The 19,296-nt window shown below is 33.6% G+C and overlaps 1 protein-coding gene across 2 annotated transcripts in view; it reads left to right on the forward strand.

Annotated features, from left to right (window-relative positions):
* LOC108744359 (hemicentin-2) overlaps positions 1 to 19,296 on the forward strand; it is a 227,556-nt gene that overhangs the window by 194,657 nt on the left and 13,603 nt on the right. For both annotated transcript variants that reach the window (XM_018480073.2, XM_018480072.2), the window contains exon 4: positions 8,407 to 8,589. In XM_018480073.2, the coding sequence (XP_018335575.1) occupies positions 8,407 to 8,589 (183 nt within the window). The remainder of the gene's footprint in view (positions 1 to 8,406; positions 8,590 to 19,296) is intronic.

The raw sequence follows: 19,296 nt of genomic DNA on the forward strand, positions 1-19,296 counted from the left end.
ATTTAAGATGGATAGAGATAGAATTAGAAACTAGTATGAAAAACTTTACAGCAAATGACTACATTTCAGGTAAATGTGATAGATACAATTGAAAAGGTTATGAGAGGAAAATACGGCCCTAATATGATTTTAACGATGAGTCAGGTAAACATTGAATAGGTTACTATTGTATTATGAATTCCAAGAGAAGATTCAAATGTAATATGCACGATAATGTAAATTAGGATGCAAAGAATGTACAGTTAAAACCAAAATCAATCGAATAAGATATTATTAAATGTGTATATAACTAAAAACTATAAGTATAACAAAAACAAACGTTTCGGCGAATAGCGACGGAACATTTTTCGTTGACGGCATCTTCAGTTGTGATTCGACTAAATCCACATCAATCAAAACTTAGAAAAAGGCAATCACAATTCCGTTATTTAAATGTATAAACAGGAATTATGGAAACGTGATATTGGTGTACCTAGCACGTAGATTTGACTATGAAGAATGTTTTAAAATTTTCAAAAGCGTTTTGATTCCAGCAGAGTCATAATTTTCAGTCGATAGGCATGCACGCTTGACTCGAAGCTGAATAGGAACTTTGCCGTGTAATGAATGGGTCGCGTTAGACAGTCATTAGCAATTCCTGGAATAAATCCACCCACACACACACTCACTCACACATACATACACACGTATGGTTCAAATAGCGACTTAATCGACTAGACCTCCGGGATATATCGGAATAAAATTCCTAATTAAAAGGGAACCATCCATCAAAACGTGATGCATTGTCGGTGACCGTAATACTTTTCTCTTTTTGGCTCTTTCTCTCTCTCTTTTTCTCTCCTTGGCACGGATTGCCTATGTAGTAATTTCACTCGTGTATAAACACGTACACATGTCCAACTGCTTCCTAATGAATAACGGATTATTTTCGGACAAGGAAGTACGCCGTTTTCCTCACGACTTTACTCAGCGTTTATAAAGCCCGACAGGGAAAATGTTGCCTGGTTTTTCTGCAGACGTAAACGTTGACGAAGAAAAAGAAAAAGTTGTTGCAGTCGCGTATTTTTCCCTCCCAGCGCTAACCAACTAACGCCAACAGTCCAATTCAGGAACTTCCTGTCGTTGATGCCGCGCTGAAGTTGGATGATGTATTATATTATACCTATAAGCTTTCGTTGAACTCTGCTTTCCAGTTGATGAAATGTTTTGGCGACGCGTGTAATAGAAGCGAAAATAATGATTTAATTCAACAAAGAATCGCGAATTTATGGGCTGTAAACGAAACGATAACTAAAACAGGAAATGTTTGTTAATATTATAGCATGCTATATTGAAGGAAAATGTTATAAACCGAGTGTTCGGTACGTAAATTAATTTACCTGGGAAATTTCACCAAAAAGTTGAACATACTTTTTACAGCTAATACACTGAAATAGGCCAATTTAATATTGTGTTCCTGGTTTAATGATGCGGGTATAATATGTAAAAACAATACATAACGGTCAGTCATCATCTGATTTATTATTCATCATAAGATCGTCAGTCCTAAGACTGGTTGGACACGCACCTCCACTCTCTCCTATACTGAGCTAATCTTCGCATTTCCCTAAAACTAGAACAACCCACAGTAATCTAATCTAAGTCTACCTTTACCCCTTCTAACTCCCGTTTCTGCCTGTAATATGTTTCTGACTAGACCTTCATGACTAAGAAGGTGTCCTACTAATCTATCTCGCCTATTTCTTATTGACATCCATAGAGTCCTACGTTCTCCTATTCTTTCTAATATCTCTTCATTTCTAACCTTCTCTATCCACGGTATCCTCAACATTCTTCTATAGCACCATTTTTTGAACGCTTTTAACCTTTTCCGTCGCGCCCACTGTCCATGTTTCGCACCCATACAGTGCTGCGTTCCAAACATACACCTTTAACAACCTTTTTCGAATTTCTAAATTAACTGTTCGTGAGCATAGAAGTGACTTCTTTTTATTGAAAATGACACGACCCTGTGCTATCCTCTGCTTTATATCACTACTAGTTTTTCCGTCCTCACTTATTTGACTTCCTAGAAACCTAAAATCAGCCACTTCTTCCATCTTTATATTCGCTTTTTCACTGTTTCATTATCGATTCAAATATAAAGAATGAAAACAAAAAGAAGATTATTCCTTATAAACTAGGACAAAAAATAATTGATAGCGACTTCTTCGGACATTATAAGAATATTTCGTGTTTGGCGTGCAGAATTTGGTGACCGATTTTTTGTTTTTCAAACAACGATTTAGATCACAGGTCATTCGTTACCTGTTCACACACATATCAAAGTTTTAAAACTGGTAACGGATCCGGTAAATTTACCGCTTCAGTGCTAGTATGGAAAAAACTAGGCAAATATTGATACTTCATTTGCATGTAAATTGCGATTTCAACATTTTACTTCAACCAATGCAATAGATGTACTTGTCGTAGTTTGCGCTATTGTTATATTACCATCCACATATATCTATTACTTTATTGTTGTTCAACACAAATTGAAACCTTCAATTGTACGTACATTATAGTTTTTTTTTTATTAAAATGAAAAATTACTTATCCAGTGGTAAATAATGATCAAATGTCGATTCTTTAGTTNGGTTCGATTCCCGGTGGGGGTGTGACAACAGCAATAATTTTTCCCTCATTAATATGAGGTAGTTTGTAGTGGGTAAATAAAAAATCGAAGAGATGATTTCAAATTAATATTGCAGATTAATCCACTATTAAATAACTAACAATGTCTTAGGATTTCATACCTTTGTCCTGTTGTTCGAATACGGGATATTAGCCAAAAAAACACTTGAGTGTTTAATATTCTCACCGATTACTAACGCTGATGTGTGACAACAGCAATAATTTTTCCCTCATTAATATGAGGTAGTTTGTAGTGGGTAAATAAAAAATCGAAGAGATGATTTCAAATTAATATTGCAGATTAATCCACTATTAAATAACTAACAATGTCTTAGGATTTCATACCTTTGTCCTGTTGTATCTATCGAATACGGGATATTAGCCAAAAAAACACTTGAGTGTTTAATATTCTCACCGATTACTAACGCTGATGTGTGTACAGTCCCTACAAATTGCTTCTGTGTTTCTATGTACTATTATTTATAATGAAAATTGAAATGAAATGAAATTGTAAAAAATTGTTCTGTTTTTTTTTTGAGTGAACTAATAGAATTTCTATACATATAAGTATGTACTTTTGATGTTCAAAGTATTTTAACGTAAGGTAATTTTACTTCATAGGTAATATTGTAATAAATTGTCGGGACCTAGTATTTATGAACTGTTCCAGCTAAATGAAAATGCTACAAGACCGCGAAATTTAATTATTTCTCTGTTTAAAGGTTGTTAATAGAGACAGTCAGGGCTGCGTGATGTTCAGGACGAAGCTTGTTTAAACTTACCAACGATCGCTACGGTAAATTATGCAGAAAACTCTTTAACTATACCGAGCACCTTTTAATATGAATTCATCTCGAACGATCAAAAACAAATCTCGTTTGAAATGTTTTCAAACTAACTTAGTTATCTAAAGTTGCTCCCAGAACTACATCGTGAAGTACACTTTGTATTTGTTAGAAAAATACAAAAAGAAATTATAATTCAGAATAGGCGGGTGCTCTCTAACAAGAATATAAGAAAAAGTTTGTATTTCGTTACTCTTGTTTATTCTGTGATATAAAGCAGTGTTCAAGTAAATTAACGTTGTTGCAGAGCACCTATGAATTTAAATGAAAAAAGGTTGTTTTTAAAGTGAATGTTGTATTGACTTTCTCGTTTTTTAATAGCTTTCAAAACATTAATTTCCATGAAATTTTAAACTAAGAATATTCAATATTGTACCTGAATATTCTAATAAGTCTTCATGGCTATCGGCAGGATATCTTCTAGGATAATCATCATCATCATAACGTCGTCAGTCTTAGGACTAGTCAATCTAGATCCATCTCTTTTTTTCTTAGATCCTGTTTCTGATTCTAATATACTTCTAACTGGTCCTTCATGCCTGAGAAGGTGTCCTATAGTTGGGTCAACCAAAACTGGCATAGTCCACAATAAAACTATCACATTTACATACAATGTAGAAATCTTCCCGAAGTGAGTTAGTTTTTAATATGAAATATTCTCAATTTTTACCCATTACACACTTCCTCAAATTAATAAGGAAAAATTTGTTGCTGTTGTCAAACCCCCGCCGGGAATCGAACCCGGGCTCTTTGGCTTTACGCGCCAATGCTTTGACCACTAAGCTACGAGAGATGACAACAGCAACAACGACAAACCGTACTTATTAGGTCACAAATCCGTCGAACTAATATATACTATGATTAAACATACATACAATTTTTTANCGTATACTATTTCTTGTCATGTTTGTGCGGATAGCTCGTCATTAAATTGATTGTTGGTGAAATAAGAGTAAATGATTTCGAGGTTAGAAATTAGAAAGACATTGTCATTGAAGAACTTTTTCTGCGCATGCCCATAAACTTCAGCGCATGCGTTCAAAAGACTAATTTCATTGTCTATCGACTAAAAATGGCTGAAAAGAGGCCATTTCTTCCTTATTTTATAGCATTTAAACAAGCTTTCCGCGCTGACATAACAAAAAGGTCATTTATTCCCTATTTCATACCATGCAAAACGAGCTTTCAGTTGTAACATGACAAAAAAAGAATATATTTTCATCGCTCGGCCAACTTCCTGGAGACAGGGCGTGCATATGTACAGATATGTAATTATCGTTTCCGGATTCAGTTTGTGTGCCTGCATGTTTGTATGTGATTGCGATGGCACATTGTAATGGGTCCGATAAATTACCGTTAGATTCGTCATATGCGTATAAATATGCACGTGACAGCGTCATCTGTGTTTGATGTGCAGCATCTCTTCACTCATCCCCGTCGGTTCGCGTCCCGTGTGACCCGCGCCCGTCCCTAAAGTACCGAAGGACTCGCGTCGTTGGTTACGACATATGGACATATTACTGCCCACTATAATCGCGTTTCCCGATAATCGTGAATAAATTGCAAGGATTATGCGACGTCATAATAAATTTCTCTATAATTGTCACGTCATGATTAATCCATAACGTGTCCGTCAATTACACTGGCAATCACTGAACGGGATCACTATAGCAAATTTGAACCCGAAAGGGTCATGTCACTCGAATACGCATTAACAACCAGCTTTTAATATTTAATGTTATCCTGTAGGAACTGCTTATTTTACCAGCATGGATCGAAAACCAAGTCTATAATACGTAACATAAGCAGATGGTTGCCTGCAATTTATTACATTTGGACTGAATGTGTATCTCATGTTAAAGAACTGAACATTTAAACGGATAATAATTGATATTCAGGCTGGATATCAGGGATCTGGTATCGTTCTACCTCCTTTGGCGAGAACATCGATAGACTTAGTCCCCGCTATTGTTGGGACATTCAAAATTGGCATAGTCCGTAATAAAACTGTCTCATTTACTGTCTTCTTTTAACTTACTGACTAGACTAGAGCGGTTGCTAACAGAACGCCTACTTTTACTCATGACAGACGTTGTAGGGAATATCGTAAACATAGAAAAGAGATATCGGCTAGGAATTGCAATGGACACTAATAAAGAACAAGGAATAACATTACACCGATTGATGTGTAACAGGAATTGTACAAACGTTGTACGTTGCACGCCAAATTAATATTATGCAACTAGTTAAATTGGATCGTGATTTTGTTGAAGAATAAAAATTCACTGTTTTATTTAAAACATTTACTGGAACTTCTATTCTAATCAATAAAAACTAAATTTCAACGTCTAAATTAAAACTATCAAATTCGTCCGATAATGGTAACTATTTTGGATGATTACTAGATGCAAAACTTACTTGATTGAGAGATGAAATCTGAATGTCTATTCTTAATGTACTATGAACTCTTAACTATGAACAGGTAAACTGGTGAATATTATTCTAGCGGGGGTGAATAGCTAGAAACTGAATATAACACAGAATATGGAAAGCCCTATCATTAAATGTGAGCACAATCGCCATACAACATTTCTTTCCAGTTTATAAGGGTTCTGTGAATACCCAGGTAAAATGTAAACTGGTCCTGTTGTTACTAACTTAGACACTATTTAAAATTGCAAATATGAATTTAAATTAAAAATATTTCATGTACAAAAAAAGAGAAAAACTTAGGACTTAACAGTTTTGTTTTCGAAACTATTTGACTGCATTCAACAGAATGAAAAAGATAAAGGGTACTGTAATGGTTTTTTGTCATCAGCGAGTTACAACAGTAATATATAGATACGTACGTACGTATGTCGTTAAACAACATTGGTTTGGACCAAGTTACACTAACAAATGTGATCTAAAAAAGCTAATTCAATCGAATGGGGCACATGTACATATGCTTTAAAACTTCACAGACGCTGAGCTAAAACTCGTTGCTTTAGTCACTATCTACTTCCTACTTTTCAATTTCGAACGCGCTATCACAGTTTCTCTTTCGCCCTGTGATTCTGCGAATGCTTTTGGCAGTTTGCCACATCGAACTCAATTTGATTCGCGTCGGCTTTACGAATACTATTAATTATATTATTGAAGTTGATATACCGCGCAAATGCATTAGCCGCCTGCGATATACTTAACGAATAATTTCTCTCTCTTTCTCTTTCTCCCTGCGAAACGACTGCCTAATAGACTTTAAAAGCTAATGTATGTATATTTGTATTATAGGTCTATTAGCTCTTAACTTTCATGTCTAAACGGAAGGTTAATCATCTACGAAAGATTATAAATCTATTTATACATTTTGTACTCCTTCACTAATTGTAAGGCAAAAGCAATAAGTTAATATTTGTATACGAGGTGTAGCAGTGAAGTTTTGCGGCGCCCTGAAGCGCCTTGAAGCGTCCTGAAGCGCCCTGAAGCGTCCTGAAACGGATGACGCTATACATTTTTCACGTAAAACCAACACGTACAAAGAAGGGCTATAAGGGGAAGGGAAGGGAAGGGAATATAGTTAGAATATATAGTTAGAGGCTCTAATACTTTGAAAGTCGATAATAATATAATTTATTGAACAAAAATTAATTAATTTGTGATTATTTACAAATTCCCGAAACTTAATTGTCACACCTCGTACATTGGAATTACAATTTATTTTATAAGGGAAAGCGTTTTAATTAAAAGTTTTCCTTAATATGGGAAAATAGTAATACAATAATAAAAACTGTATTGATACCGATGTGACTTGTTTTACTGTTTTACTTTACTAAAAATATGAGGTTTCTGCAACAGTCAGGAATATGCAGATCGACTATTATCTTGAAAACCAAGGCAATATCAAAAACAAGAAAAATTCAAGATTAAGGTCAAGATAAACGAATCGAGGAATTTATTTTATTAAAGTCATTTGTTGAGGATCTTGTGTATGTTCTTAAATTACAGCTACAGGCTACAGCTTACTATAAAGAACAATAAAATAGAAACAATCCACTTCAGTAAATTTTTTTAATAACCTTCAGGATCTAAAGGTTTATGTCTAGACTTGCAGACAAAAAATAACGCTAATCAATCTTCAGTATGGGAATCAGTGTTAAGTGACGATATTAGAATATTTTTCGATTGGCTTTTAAGATTATATTAGTTCGTAAGGTTACAATTTCTAACGCTGAATTCTTCAATAAATTTTCATCATTTCTGAGCATTTTTCATCTTGTTCATAGAGAAAAACAGAGATCTTTGTCCGTCGGTTATGATCAATGAATAAATAATCGCTTCGCAATTGGCTAGATTCACGATCGAATTCACATCACTACCGGTCAATTTCTGTGAAAACTTTCACAGTGTAAGTCAAAAAATGTGTGGTAGAATGCTAAACTACATCATAAAGTAAAGTGAAAAATCATTAGCGGTTATCACTGTTGGGGTAAGGATGTAAACTAATTCCTTTCGTACTTTATATAATTCTCTTTTATTCCGATAATCTGGGTCGTTTTGAAATATGAAAAATTTTGTCACTAATCTCTCAAAATATCAGGATGATAGTTTTTATAATTCCTGTCTGCTATACACTACGTTAATCCACGATATGTGAAGCACAAAATAAACGAAAGACAAAACTGTGAAATATGTCTACTTCCCGTCACATTCCCAAAGCGGATTATATTTCGAATAGATTTTTCGCCAGAATTCTCGTCGAAATCCACTTCACAATTTCAACCCATCAGAAATTTGTTTTGTACCGATAAAATAATTTTGAAATCAGTTGGAGAGCTAGCTGAAAACTAGAAAATTATTTTAGATCATAACTAAACACTGATTTTTGTCGTTTTATTTGTTCCAGGTTCGACGTATCCTCTAAATGCAGAATTGAAGAATGGTGGGTCAAGAGATCAGCCTACAACAGCAACTTTGTCGTTGGTTCCTGACAAGGAAGACGACGGAAGCATTTTCAGCTGTGAAGTGTGGAATCGTGCCATGCAGGACGGAACAAAGTTGAAAACCACTGTGACCTTAAACGTTAATTGTAAGTCGTTTTTCACTTTATTGTTTCACTTTTTAATAAAGAAATGGCATATGCCTTTTTATTTATCAAAGGTCGCGAGATAATTGACACAGTATAAAGTAAGTTTGCAGAGCATTTTCTTGATTTTCTTATTATCGAGAAACTTATAGATTCATTCATTACGATGTTTGAAGTGTTTCTTGTGGAACAAGTAAAAAATTTAAAATCAATTTCCGAATATACAAGATCGTAAGAAAAGAAAACAACAGGTAATTTAATTGTGAAGTTGAGACTAAATATACCAATGTATGTTAGAATGTACGACATCTTTTTGTGATATTATTATTGTAAATTGACATTTTTCAAATCAAACCTTACGTCGGTATCAATATAATTATTCTCAATTTGCCAGTGCATTCAATTGTTTTTCTGTGGTCTGTCGCTATTTATTTTTATGCAACAATTTAACGGTTCATCGCATCATTATGTTAACAAATAAACAACTTGTCCTTAATTCATCTCCTAAATACATTCAGTTTTTTGGAATGTTCCTAGAATGTTTCTTGCTTATTCAATCATTATTTTGTCTCAAAACATGACTTTTAGCGTCCAATGGAGTTTTCATGTACATGCTCTAACGATTATTTAATTATATTACGGTTTTTAGTTTCGAAATGGATTTTTTTATACGTCGGCAAATACGCATACAATCTTAGATCTTTTTCCATCTAATTAAGTCGCATTTCACGGCGAAATGAAGTCGTAGACGTGGCCGATAATTATCTAAATTGAAACATTCGCTTGAGTTAATGGTTTTAACCGCGTCTAGCCAAAATTCTTCTCGCCATTTTACGCCTTTTTAGCCCCGTTGCCTTCGTCAATTGCGACACGAAACGCAAAACGAGATCGTATAAGATATGAACTAACGTCACTCCATCTTCTCGCCACTCTTAAACTGCCTTCTTCGCACGCGAAATCCTTTAGAAGTTCATAATACGATTATGTACGTATTTATGTATACCGTATGAGAAAGAGTGGAACACTCGGTTAGAATCAGGGATGTTATGGAGTTCTATAACCGTAACCGTAACCGTAACCAAAACTATCGGATATTCGAAATAAAAATCTACCCGAAACTGTAACCGAATCTGATATAAAAAATTCGAATAATTTCGAAAAGGAGCAAGGTCTAAATTATAAGGGTAATTATTTTTTCTGTGATTATACATATCTACCTATATTATCCAGTGATAATGGGAAATAAAGTCAAACCGTCACCTATTTGTATTTTCCTTTTAGGGTTCTTTAAAAATAGATTATCTGTAACTGGAGCTATCCGAAACTATAGGATAATCCGAAATAATTTCATAGTCGTAAACCGGTATAATCTTTAACTAAATGCGAATGTGAATTTGTGTGTTTATTACAATTTCACGCCTTAACTAATCAACCGATCAGCATAAAATTTAGTACACACATTGCCAGGGGTACAAACAAGGTCATAGGATACATTTTATCCAGAAAAAGAAACTACTCCCGAGGGAAAATTTTTCTTTTCGCCTCGATAGAAAAGGACAGTATTTACTGTCATTCTGCGCAAAATGTATATTTAACCTAATGATCCTGTCAGGATTATTTATCAAATTATTGATTTTCGATGATTTTTGACACGTTTTTAGGACCTTAACGCGAGCGAAACCGCAGGTAAAAGCTTCTATACCTTCATTTATTATCCGTATCCGGATCCCAAATTTTACATCCTTGACCTCCTTNAAATGTCTCTCTTTTGTGAAAATTATTGTGGAAATACTTGCATAATACTTATAATAACAACACCCCCGTAAATGTTCTTGACATTAATGAACGAAATTTTTCCATTACTGTATTTTATTTCTCTTTCAACTTACGGGATTTTAATTAAAGAAATTACGGTAATGATAGCATTACAAAAGGCTACACGAGAAATTCTCTTCAGACACGCAATTGATTGCTTATCCTGGTAAACCTTACGCTGTATACCTACAATGTAAATTTAATTCTTCAGTGTTGTTTAATAATAAATAGAGTAATTTTTTCTTTGTCATTTTTCCGACATCTTTCGATATCGTGTGTGCGGTATTAAAAGTTCGAATACAATAGATTGAAAGCAATTAAAGTATAATAGAAACGGTGGTGGCGTAATAATAGTACTGGTGTTTTTAAACGGGGTAGGTATAAATCAGGGCATGTTACACTGCGAAGCGCTGAAACTTTTTCAAAATAAAGCAATTACTTACAAGTGACAGTCTTATCTGTTGTTAGTCTTCGAATAAATGTTCATTTTAAGAGCAAGATTACAAAGAAGTTAGTGAAGAAGCTCTAGATTATCGCAAAACTGACAATAAAATATCACGAGGTAGAGATTGCAGATATTTTTCACAAACTGTTCAAATATTTTTCATGGAATTGTTTGTAAGTTCCATCTCCGATGGTTTTACTAGTTAATAAGTATGTCCCAAAATTAATTATTGTAGAATCAAAGGTCCCAACTATTAAAATATGCTCATTACGCTGTTATACCTAAAATAATGTAAACTCTGAAAACTTATGGGTTCCTAGAAAGGAGTTTTCACATATACCCGCCAATTTTTTTGGACAAACTACGACTTGTGCTATATTTGAGTTACAGTTTAAAACCTAAAATACAGAGCGTTACATTAATATGTTCCAAATTAGGAACTACTTCGTGTCGAACGAAATTGTTAACTTCAGTACGGAGCAATTCATTACTAGTTCATTCATCATCATGATAATATTGTCGTCAGATTTAAAACTGGTTGGACACGCAACTCCACTCTTTCCTATCCTGAGCTAATCTTCGCATTTCCCTAAAGCTAGAACATCCCACATCCTTAATTATTTACGAACAGTAACCTAATCTAGGTCTACTTCTACTTCTCTTTATTTCTAACCTTCTCTATCCACGGTATCCTTGTCATTAGACTGTAACACCACATTTCGAACGCTTCTAACATTTTCTTTTACGCCGCGCCCACCGTCTATGTTTCGCACCCGTACAGCGCCGCGATTCAAACATACACCTTTAGCTATCTTTTTCGAATTTTTAAATTAATGATTCGCGAGCATAGAAGTGACTTCTTTTGATTAAAGGCGACTCGACTCTGCGAAAACTTCTAATTTTTCGCCTCCTATTTTACTCTTTCTCTACATTTTCTTCCCTTGGATGCCACCATTTATTAGATTAATAAAAATCCATAAAGTTTAACGTATAATGTGTCATTATAAGAATATGGCGTGTGTAATTTAATGCGGAAGTGGTGCACTCATTCCCTGCTAATTCTGGTTATGCTCTTGAACGAGTAAGGTGGCAGTAATACGTTCTATTAAATAGCTTAAAGTTGAAAGAGACTCCCGAGAGAGCCTTCGGGATTAATTAAGGACATAAAACCTTCCCTATGGTTCTTTCTCTCCTGTTATCTCGAATTTATAAAAGAATCAAGCAAAGTTTAAAAGTAGGCTAATGAGAAGTGAGGAAAGTAAAGCAATTTCATTAAAACCGAATATTATTAGAAAAAGAGAGCAGGAGTTTTGAGTGCCCCTGCTGCCTTTTTAGAACTTTATAAGGACGTTTTCTGCTGAAAAATGCCAGTACAAGCAATTGACAGCGAGAAACTCGTTTGCCCCATTCGTGTGATAACGAAAATTGACTGTTTTGTTATGAAAATTAAGAACTTTCCCAAGTTTTCTGCTACACTTTCCAAAACCAAATTTTCTTTCTATCTTTCCATATTAATAACTACTAAGCACATGCGTTGACAAAATTAGTTTCAGTAACGAAAAAGAAAATTAAGATATAGAAAATACCTTTNTTAACAACCTTTTTCGAATTTCTAAATTAACTGTTCGTGAGCATAGAAGTGACTTCTTTTTATTGAAAATGACACGACCCTGTGCTATCCTCTGCTTTATATCACTACTAGTTTTTCCGTCCTCACTTATTTGACTTCCTAGAAACCTAAAATCAGCCACTTCTTCCATCTTTATATTCGCTTTTTCACTGTTTCATTATCGATTCAAATATAAAGAATGAAAACAAAAAGAAGATTATTCCTTATAAACTAGGACAAAAAATAATTGATAGCGACTTCTTCGGACATTATAAGAATATTTCGTGTTTGGCGTGCAGAATTTGGTGACCGATTTTTTGTTTTTCAAACAACGATTTAGATCACAGGTCATTCGTTACCTGTTCACACACATATCAAAGTTTTAAAACTGGTAACGGATCCGGTAAATTTACCGCTTCAGTGCTAGTATGGAAAAAACTAGGCAAATATTGATACTTCATTTGCATGTAAATTGCGATTTCAACATTTTACTTCAACCAATGCAATAGATGTACTTGTCGTAGTTTGCGCTATTGTTATATTACCATCCACATATATCTATTACTTTATTGTTGTTCAACACAAATTGAAACCTTCAATTGTACGTACATTATAGTTTTTTTTTTATTAAAATGAAAAATTACTTATCCAGTGGTAAATAATGATCAAATGTCGATTCTTTAGTTTAAAGGGAATTTTTCTAACATTGTTTTTAAATCTTTTATTATTTGTTGCAATTACCTTTGTCTTATATTAATTTGAAATCATTTTTTCGATTTTTTATTTATCCACTACAAACTACCTCAAATTAATGAGGGAAAAATTGTTGCAGTTATCACACCCTCGCCGGGAATCGAACCCGGGACGTTTGGCTTCACGNGTGACAACAGCAATAATTTTTCCCTCATTAATATGAGGTAGTTTGTAGTGGGTAAATAAAAAATCGAAGAGATGATTTCAAATTAATATTGCAGATTAATCCACTATTAAATAACTAACAATGTCTTAGGATTTCATACCTTTGTCCTGTTGTATCTATCGAATACGGGATATTAGCCAAAAAAACACTTGAGTGTTTAATATTCTCACCGATTACTAACGCTGATGTGTGTACAGTCCCTACAAATTGCTTCTGTGTTTCTATGTACTATTATTTATAATGAAAATTGAAATGAAATGAAATTGTAAAAAATTGTTCTGTTTTTTTTTTGAGTGAACTAATAGAATTTCTATACATATAAGTATGTACTTTTGATGTTCAAAGTATTTTAACGTAAGGTAATTTTACTTCATAGGTAATATTGTAATAAATTGTCGGGACCTAGTATTTATGAACTGTTCCAGCTAAATGAAAATGCTACAAGACCGCGAAATTTAATTATTTCTCTGTTTAAAGGTTGTTAATAGAGACAGTCAGGGCTGCGTGATGTTCAGGACGAAGCTTGTTTAAACTTACCAACGATCGCTACGGTAAATTATGCAGAAAACTCTTTAACTATACCGAGCACCTTTTAATATGAATTCATCTCGAACGATCAAAAACAAATCTCGTTTGAAATGTTTTCAAACTAACTTAGTTATCTAAAGTTGCTCCCAGAACTACATCGTGAAGTACACTTTGTATTTGTTAGAAAAATACAAAAAGAAATTATAATTCAGAATAGGCGGGTGCTCTCTAACAAGAATATAAGAAAAAGTTTGTATTTCGTTACTCTTGTTTATTCTGTGATATAAAGCAGTGTTCAAGTAAATTAACGTTGTTGCAGAGCACCTATGAATTTAAATGAAAAAAGGTTGTTTTTAAAGTGAATGTTGTATTGACTTTCTCGTTTTTTAATAGCTTTCAAAACATTAATTTCCATGAAATTTTAAACTAAGAATATTCAATATTGTACCTGAATATTCTAATAAGTCTTCATGGCTATCGGCAGGATATCTTCTAGGATAATCATCATCATCATAACGTCGTCAGTCTTAGGACTAGTCAATCTAGATCCATCTCTTTTTTTCTTAGATCCTGTTTCTGATTCTAATATACTTCTAACTGGTCCTTCATGCCTGAGAAGGTGTCCTATAGTTGGGTCAACCAAAACTGGCATAGTCCACAATAAAACTATCACATTTACATACAATGTAGAAATCTTCCCGAAGTGAGTTAGTTTTTAATATGAAATATTCTCAATTTTTACCCATTACACACTTCCTCAAATTAATGAGGGAAAAATTTTGTTGCTGTTGTCAAACCCCCGCCGGGAATCGAACCCGGGCTCTTTGGCTTTACGCGCCAATGCTTTGATCTCTCGTAGCTTAGTGGTCAAAGCATTGGCGCGTAAAGATCCCGGGTTCGATTCCCGGCGGGGGTTTGACAACAGCAACAAATTTTTCCTCATTAATTTGAGGAAGCGTGTAGTGGGTAAAAATTGAGAATATTTCATATTATCACATTTACTTTCTTCTTTCAATTTAATAGCTAGAATAGAGCGGTTTCTGACAGAAAGCCTACTTTTATTCACGACAGACGTTATATAGGGAATATCGTAAACATAGAAAAAAGATGTCACGTAGGAATTGCAATAAATGTGTAACAGAAAGAGATGCAGACAAGCAGAATTTGAGCATGCTGCCAGTATCGTACTTTCAAGAAAGTCCAACATCCTCAGGAATTTAGGAAGGCAAAAACGTTTGTTTAAACATATAATTATAAAAACAGGCAGTTATAAAGCCGACCCTGACTTTTTGGTTCGGTTATCTCTTTTCGCTTTGTATGTACTGCTCATGAAGCATTTCTAACTTAACAAGGGTGTGTTCAAAACGCAGTAAATCACTATAGTCCCAAGTAGAAATAAGAAAGAAGGTAAATTTCATCATTCATTTTATTTAAGGCTATGTTACTAACTCTAACTCCTCTTTGCTAGTTGGTCCTGCTGTATCATCTGCAAATCTAAGCATTCTAATCTTTTCCCCCCGTATATGTATCCTTGAAGTTGTACTGTCTTTAATGCTGCTTATCGCATCTACGACATATAGATTATATGGCAGTGGTGACAGTGTGCAATTTTGTGTCCGTCCCTGACGTTGTTGCTTAGTTTTACTATAAAAATAAATAAAAATTATTTTCAGGAAACATTTTCATTCACTTTACGTAAAAGTATTTTTCCCCGAATGCATGCATAAACTATGTAATTTCATCATAAATATTTATCCTTTTCATTTAGAAGCAAGTTCTTGTTTGGTTCAACGCTTTACTTTATGGCAAACGCAAAGAAAAATCCACCCTTAACTAATTAACTCGTACCGTTACCGTAATTGCGGCTAATTAAAAAGACAAAGCTTGGGCCCCTTTTTTTTCGCTCTGCCAGCCAAAGATAACTGGGCCTTATTACCTGAAGTTCTTTTTGAATATTTCATAGCCGCGATTACCGGCGTCTCTTGCAGATCTTCCTCTTTCTCTCTGCATTTTCCACCCAATTCGCGTAGGTAGGGATGTTGCCCTTAAGGCATAAGACAATTTTATTAAAGGAACTGATTAAAGAATAACAGAAGTGATGTACGGATTCTTGAAGACTATAAATCTCATTGTATTATAGAAAAATTCAACCAGGTGAGAGAAATACATAATCCACTATGGGAATAATTGCAGTTGAAGTTAGACAGGGTAGTGGATCTTAAGGATTAATCAATTTTTTTAATGTATGACGCCGAAAAACATCAAAATTATGAAAAAAGCAAAATCGAAATGAAAAGTGTCCACAATAAACTTGGTAAGTCCCTGTTATCATTTGGTAACTTCTTGCGATAATACAGAGTTTTTAATTTGAATTTCTAGACATAATAAACACAAAAAATCCCCGGTGCTCATTTATCCACGATCTATTACAAAAGTCTTTTGAACTTTTCCTTTTTTGCATTATTGCTAATTTTCCAACTACATAGATAGTTTTAAGAAATTGTGAAAAATATAAACTAGTGTTTTTTGTACAAACGTTGTACGTTGCACGCCAAATTAATATTGTGCAACTGGTTAAATTGGATCGTGATTTCGATGAAGAATAAAAATTCACTGTTTTATTTAAAACATTTACTGGAACTTCTATTCTAATCAATAAAAACTAAATTTCAACGTCTAAATTAAAACTATCAAATTCGTCCGATAATGGTAACTATTTTGGATGATTACTAGATGCAAAACTTACTTGATTGAGAGATGAAATCTGAATGTCTATTCTTAATGTACTATGAACTCTTAACTATGAACAGGTAAACTGGTGAATATTATTCTAGCGGGGGTGAATAGCTAGAAACTGAATATAACACAGAATATGGAAAGCCCTATCATTAAATGTGAGCACAATCGCCATACAACATTTCTTTCCAGTTTATAAGGGTTCTGTGAATACCCAGGTAAAATGTAAACTGGTCCTGTTGTTACTAACTTAGACACTATTTAAAATTGCAAATATGAATTTAAATTAAAAATATTTCATGTACAAAAAAAGAGAAAAACTTAGGACTTAACAAATAATATCAATCCTGCAATATAAGTAAACTTCAGCTACATAATTTCATAATTGAAGATTTATTAACAGGGTGGAAATTTAAACATCTAGTATTACACTAACTGTTTTAAGTTACTATTAGGGTAACTATTCTGAAAAGAGGAGGAATCTTGACTTGTACATAGTGTTAGATGTCGTGCGCTTCGAATAATAAAATAATGTCAATTGTGTGTGAGCATGGCGATGTTGATGGTATCGATTACTTTGCTGGTCCGCTGAAAAGTTTATGCTCTGAAACCTATTTAGCTTTTGTAGCTCATAAAAAGTGTAATTTAGCGGGATCGATGTGGCCGTATTCCGGCACCATTTAAGCCATTGGTAGATCGCGGATATCACAACGATTTACATATATACACAAGACTGTTTTGTAGTTTTCATAAGCTGCAAACCATTGTACAACAAAATATCAACATTAAGCAACCGTTTTGAAATCTGGAAAAACTAATTCTCTTACTCCTAAGATTGAGAACTGTTTTTCAATTTAAAGGCCAAATAGGTTTTCTTAAGGTTAGTCAGTATTTCGAAGTCTGCAATTCCCGTTGCGTTATAACCTGTTCCTATATACGAAGTGTGTTCAAAAAGTATTACGAATTTTGAATTTCCGCGGGATACGTATGTTCAATCTTCGATTTTTTTGTGGCGTTATGTTGGTACTCATGTCTCTCACTTATACCGATAATGTTTAGTTAAGTTTTGACAGCTGCTTTGCTTGCATGAGCTTTGATTCGTCTTCAATTTTTGCCTACATCAAAAAATTGATCAGGGAATCTGTATCAAATTGCTCATAAAATTCGCGATACTTTTTGAACAGACCTTGTATGTCTTCATTTCATATTTTCGTAAGCTTCTTACATAATATAAAGTTTACTTCTACTACATGGTAAATCTGAAGTATATTCCGCTACTTTGAGGAAGTTTATATTGTGGTTGTGTGCCACAAATAATACACGTCTGTAGAATATGCAAACTTTTTCACTTATCCACTGAATGTTGAATATTGAAAACTTCTTTGATGTAGTACGATGACTTGAAAGCATTCAGTAACTTTCGGTTCACGACCGAGTAGAATTTAGCAAATTACAACTAAAAATAAATAGATTTTCTATTTCACGCGTTCATGCTCTTAAACGTAGGTAGATACGTTATATGAAAATCTAAAAATATTTTATGCGACATGTGGCTGATGTGATCCTTTTTNACCTTTAAAATTGTACTCAATATCAAATTAGAAATTTCGGAAACTGGTTAAAAATATTGGGTTTCTATGTTCTTCGCACTGTTTATTTGTGACATTTTTGTTTTGAGAAAAGACTTTTTGCATTTCTAACTATTCTAATAAACTTATTCTTTTTCCATTATTTAGGTAATTTGAAATTTTAAAATTATATTCACTAAAATTACTATTATTAACAATACACTCCAGGAAAATTTCGTATTATATTTCTATCAGTAACGAATTTTTTATGCTCCTCAAATCTAGTTTTAAAGGAACTACCAGTTTGTTCAATATATTTTGATGGTATCTAGCGTGAAACTTTCGTTAGTAGATAAATATTGGTAGGACCAGGGTTATTCAAATGGTCAAAGGCCAAATTTCCATGACATGTAGTTTTATAAAAAGTGCATTTTCCAACTTTACACAAAGTTATATGCATCGATTTTCATAATATTCTGGCACACCTAGTACATCACTATGGGCCATCGATTGGACCACCTCAAACCTTCACCCAGTTGAAATTTCTTAAGGCATCCTACCCTTTTTATTGTAGATTCCTTAGCAATTTCAAATAATTTATTTAATTTAAACCTGTCTAACATCTTACGAAAACCATTAAAATAGAAATGTCTCTCTTTTGTGAAAATTATTGTGGAAATACTTGCATAATACTTATAATAACAACACCCCCGTAAATGTTCTTGACATTAATGAACGAAATTTTTCCATTACTGTATTTTATTTCTCTTTCAACTTACGGGATTTTAATTAAAGAAATTACGGTAATGATAGCATTACAAAAGGCTACACGAGAAATTCTCTTCAGACACGCAATTGATTGCTTATCCTGGTAAACCTTACGCTGTATACCTACAATGTAAATTTAATTCTTCAGTGTTGTTTAATAATAAATAGAGTAATTTTTTCTTTGTCATTTTTCCGACATCTTTCGATATCGTGTGTGCGGTATTAAAAGTTCGAATACAATAGATTGAAAGCAATTAAAGTATAATAGAAACGGTGGTGGCGTAATAATAGTACTGGTGTTTTTAAACGGGGTAGGTATAAA

Source organism: Agrilus planipennis, unplaced genomic scaffold, assembly GCF_000699045.2.
Source record: "Agrilus planipennis isolate EAB-ADULT unplaced genomic scaffold, Apla_2.0 scaffold17, whole genome shotgun sequence".
Classification (NCBI taxonomy): Eukaryota; Metazoa; Arthropoda; class Insecta; order Coleoptera; family Buprestidae; genus Agrilus; species Agrilus planipennis.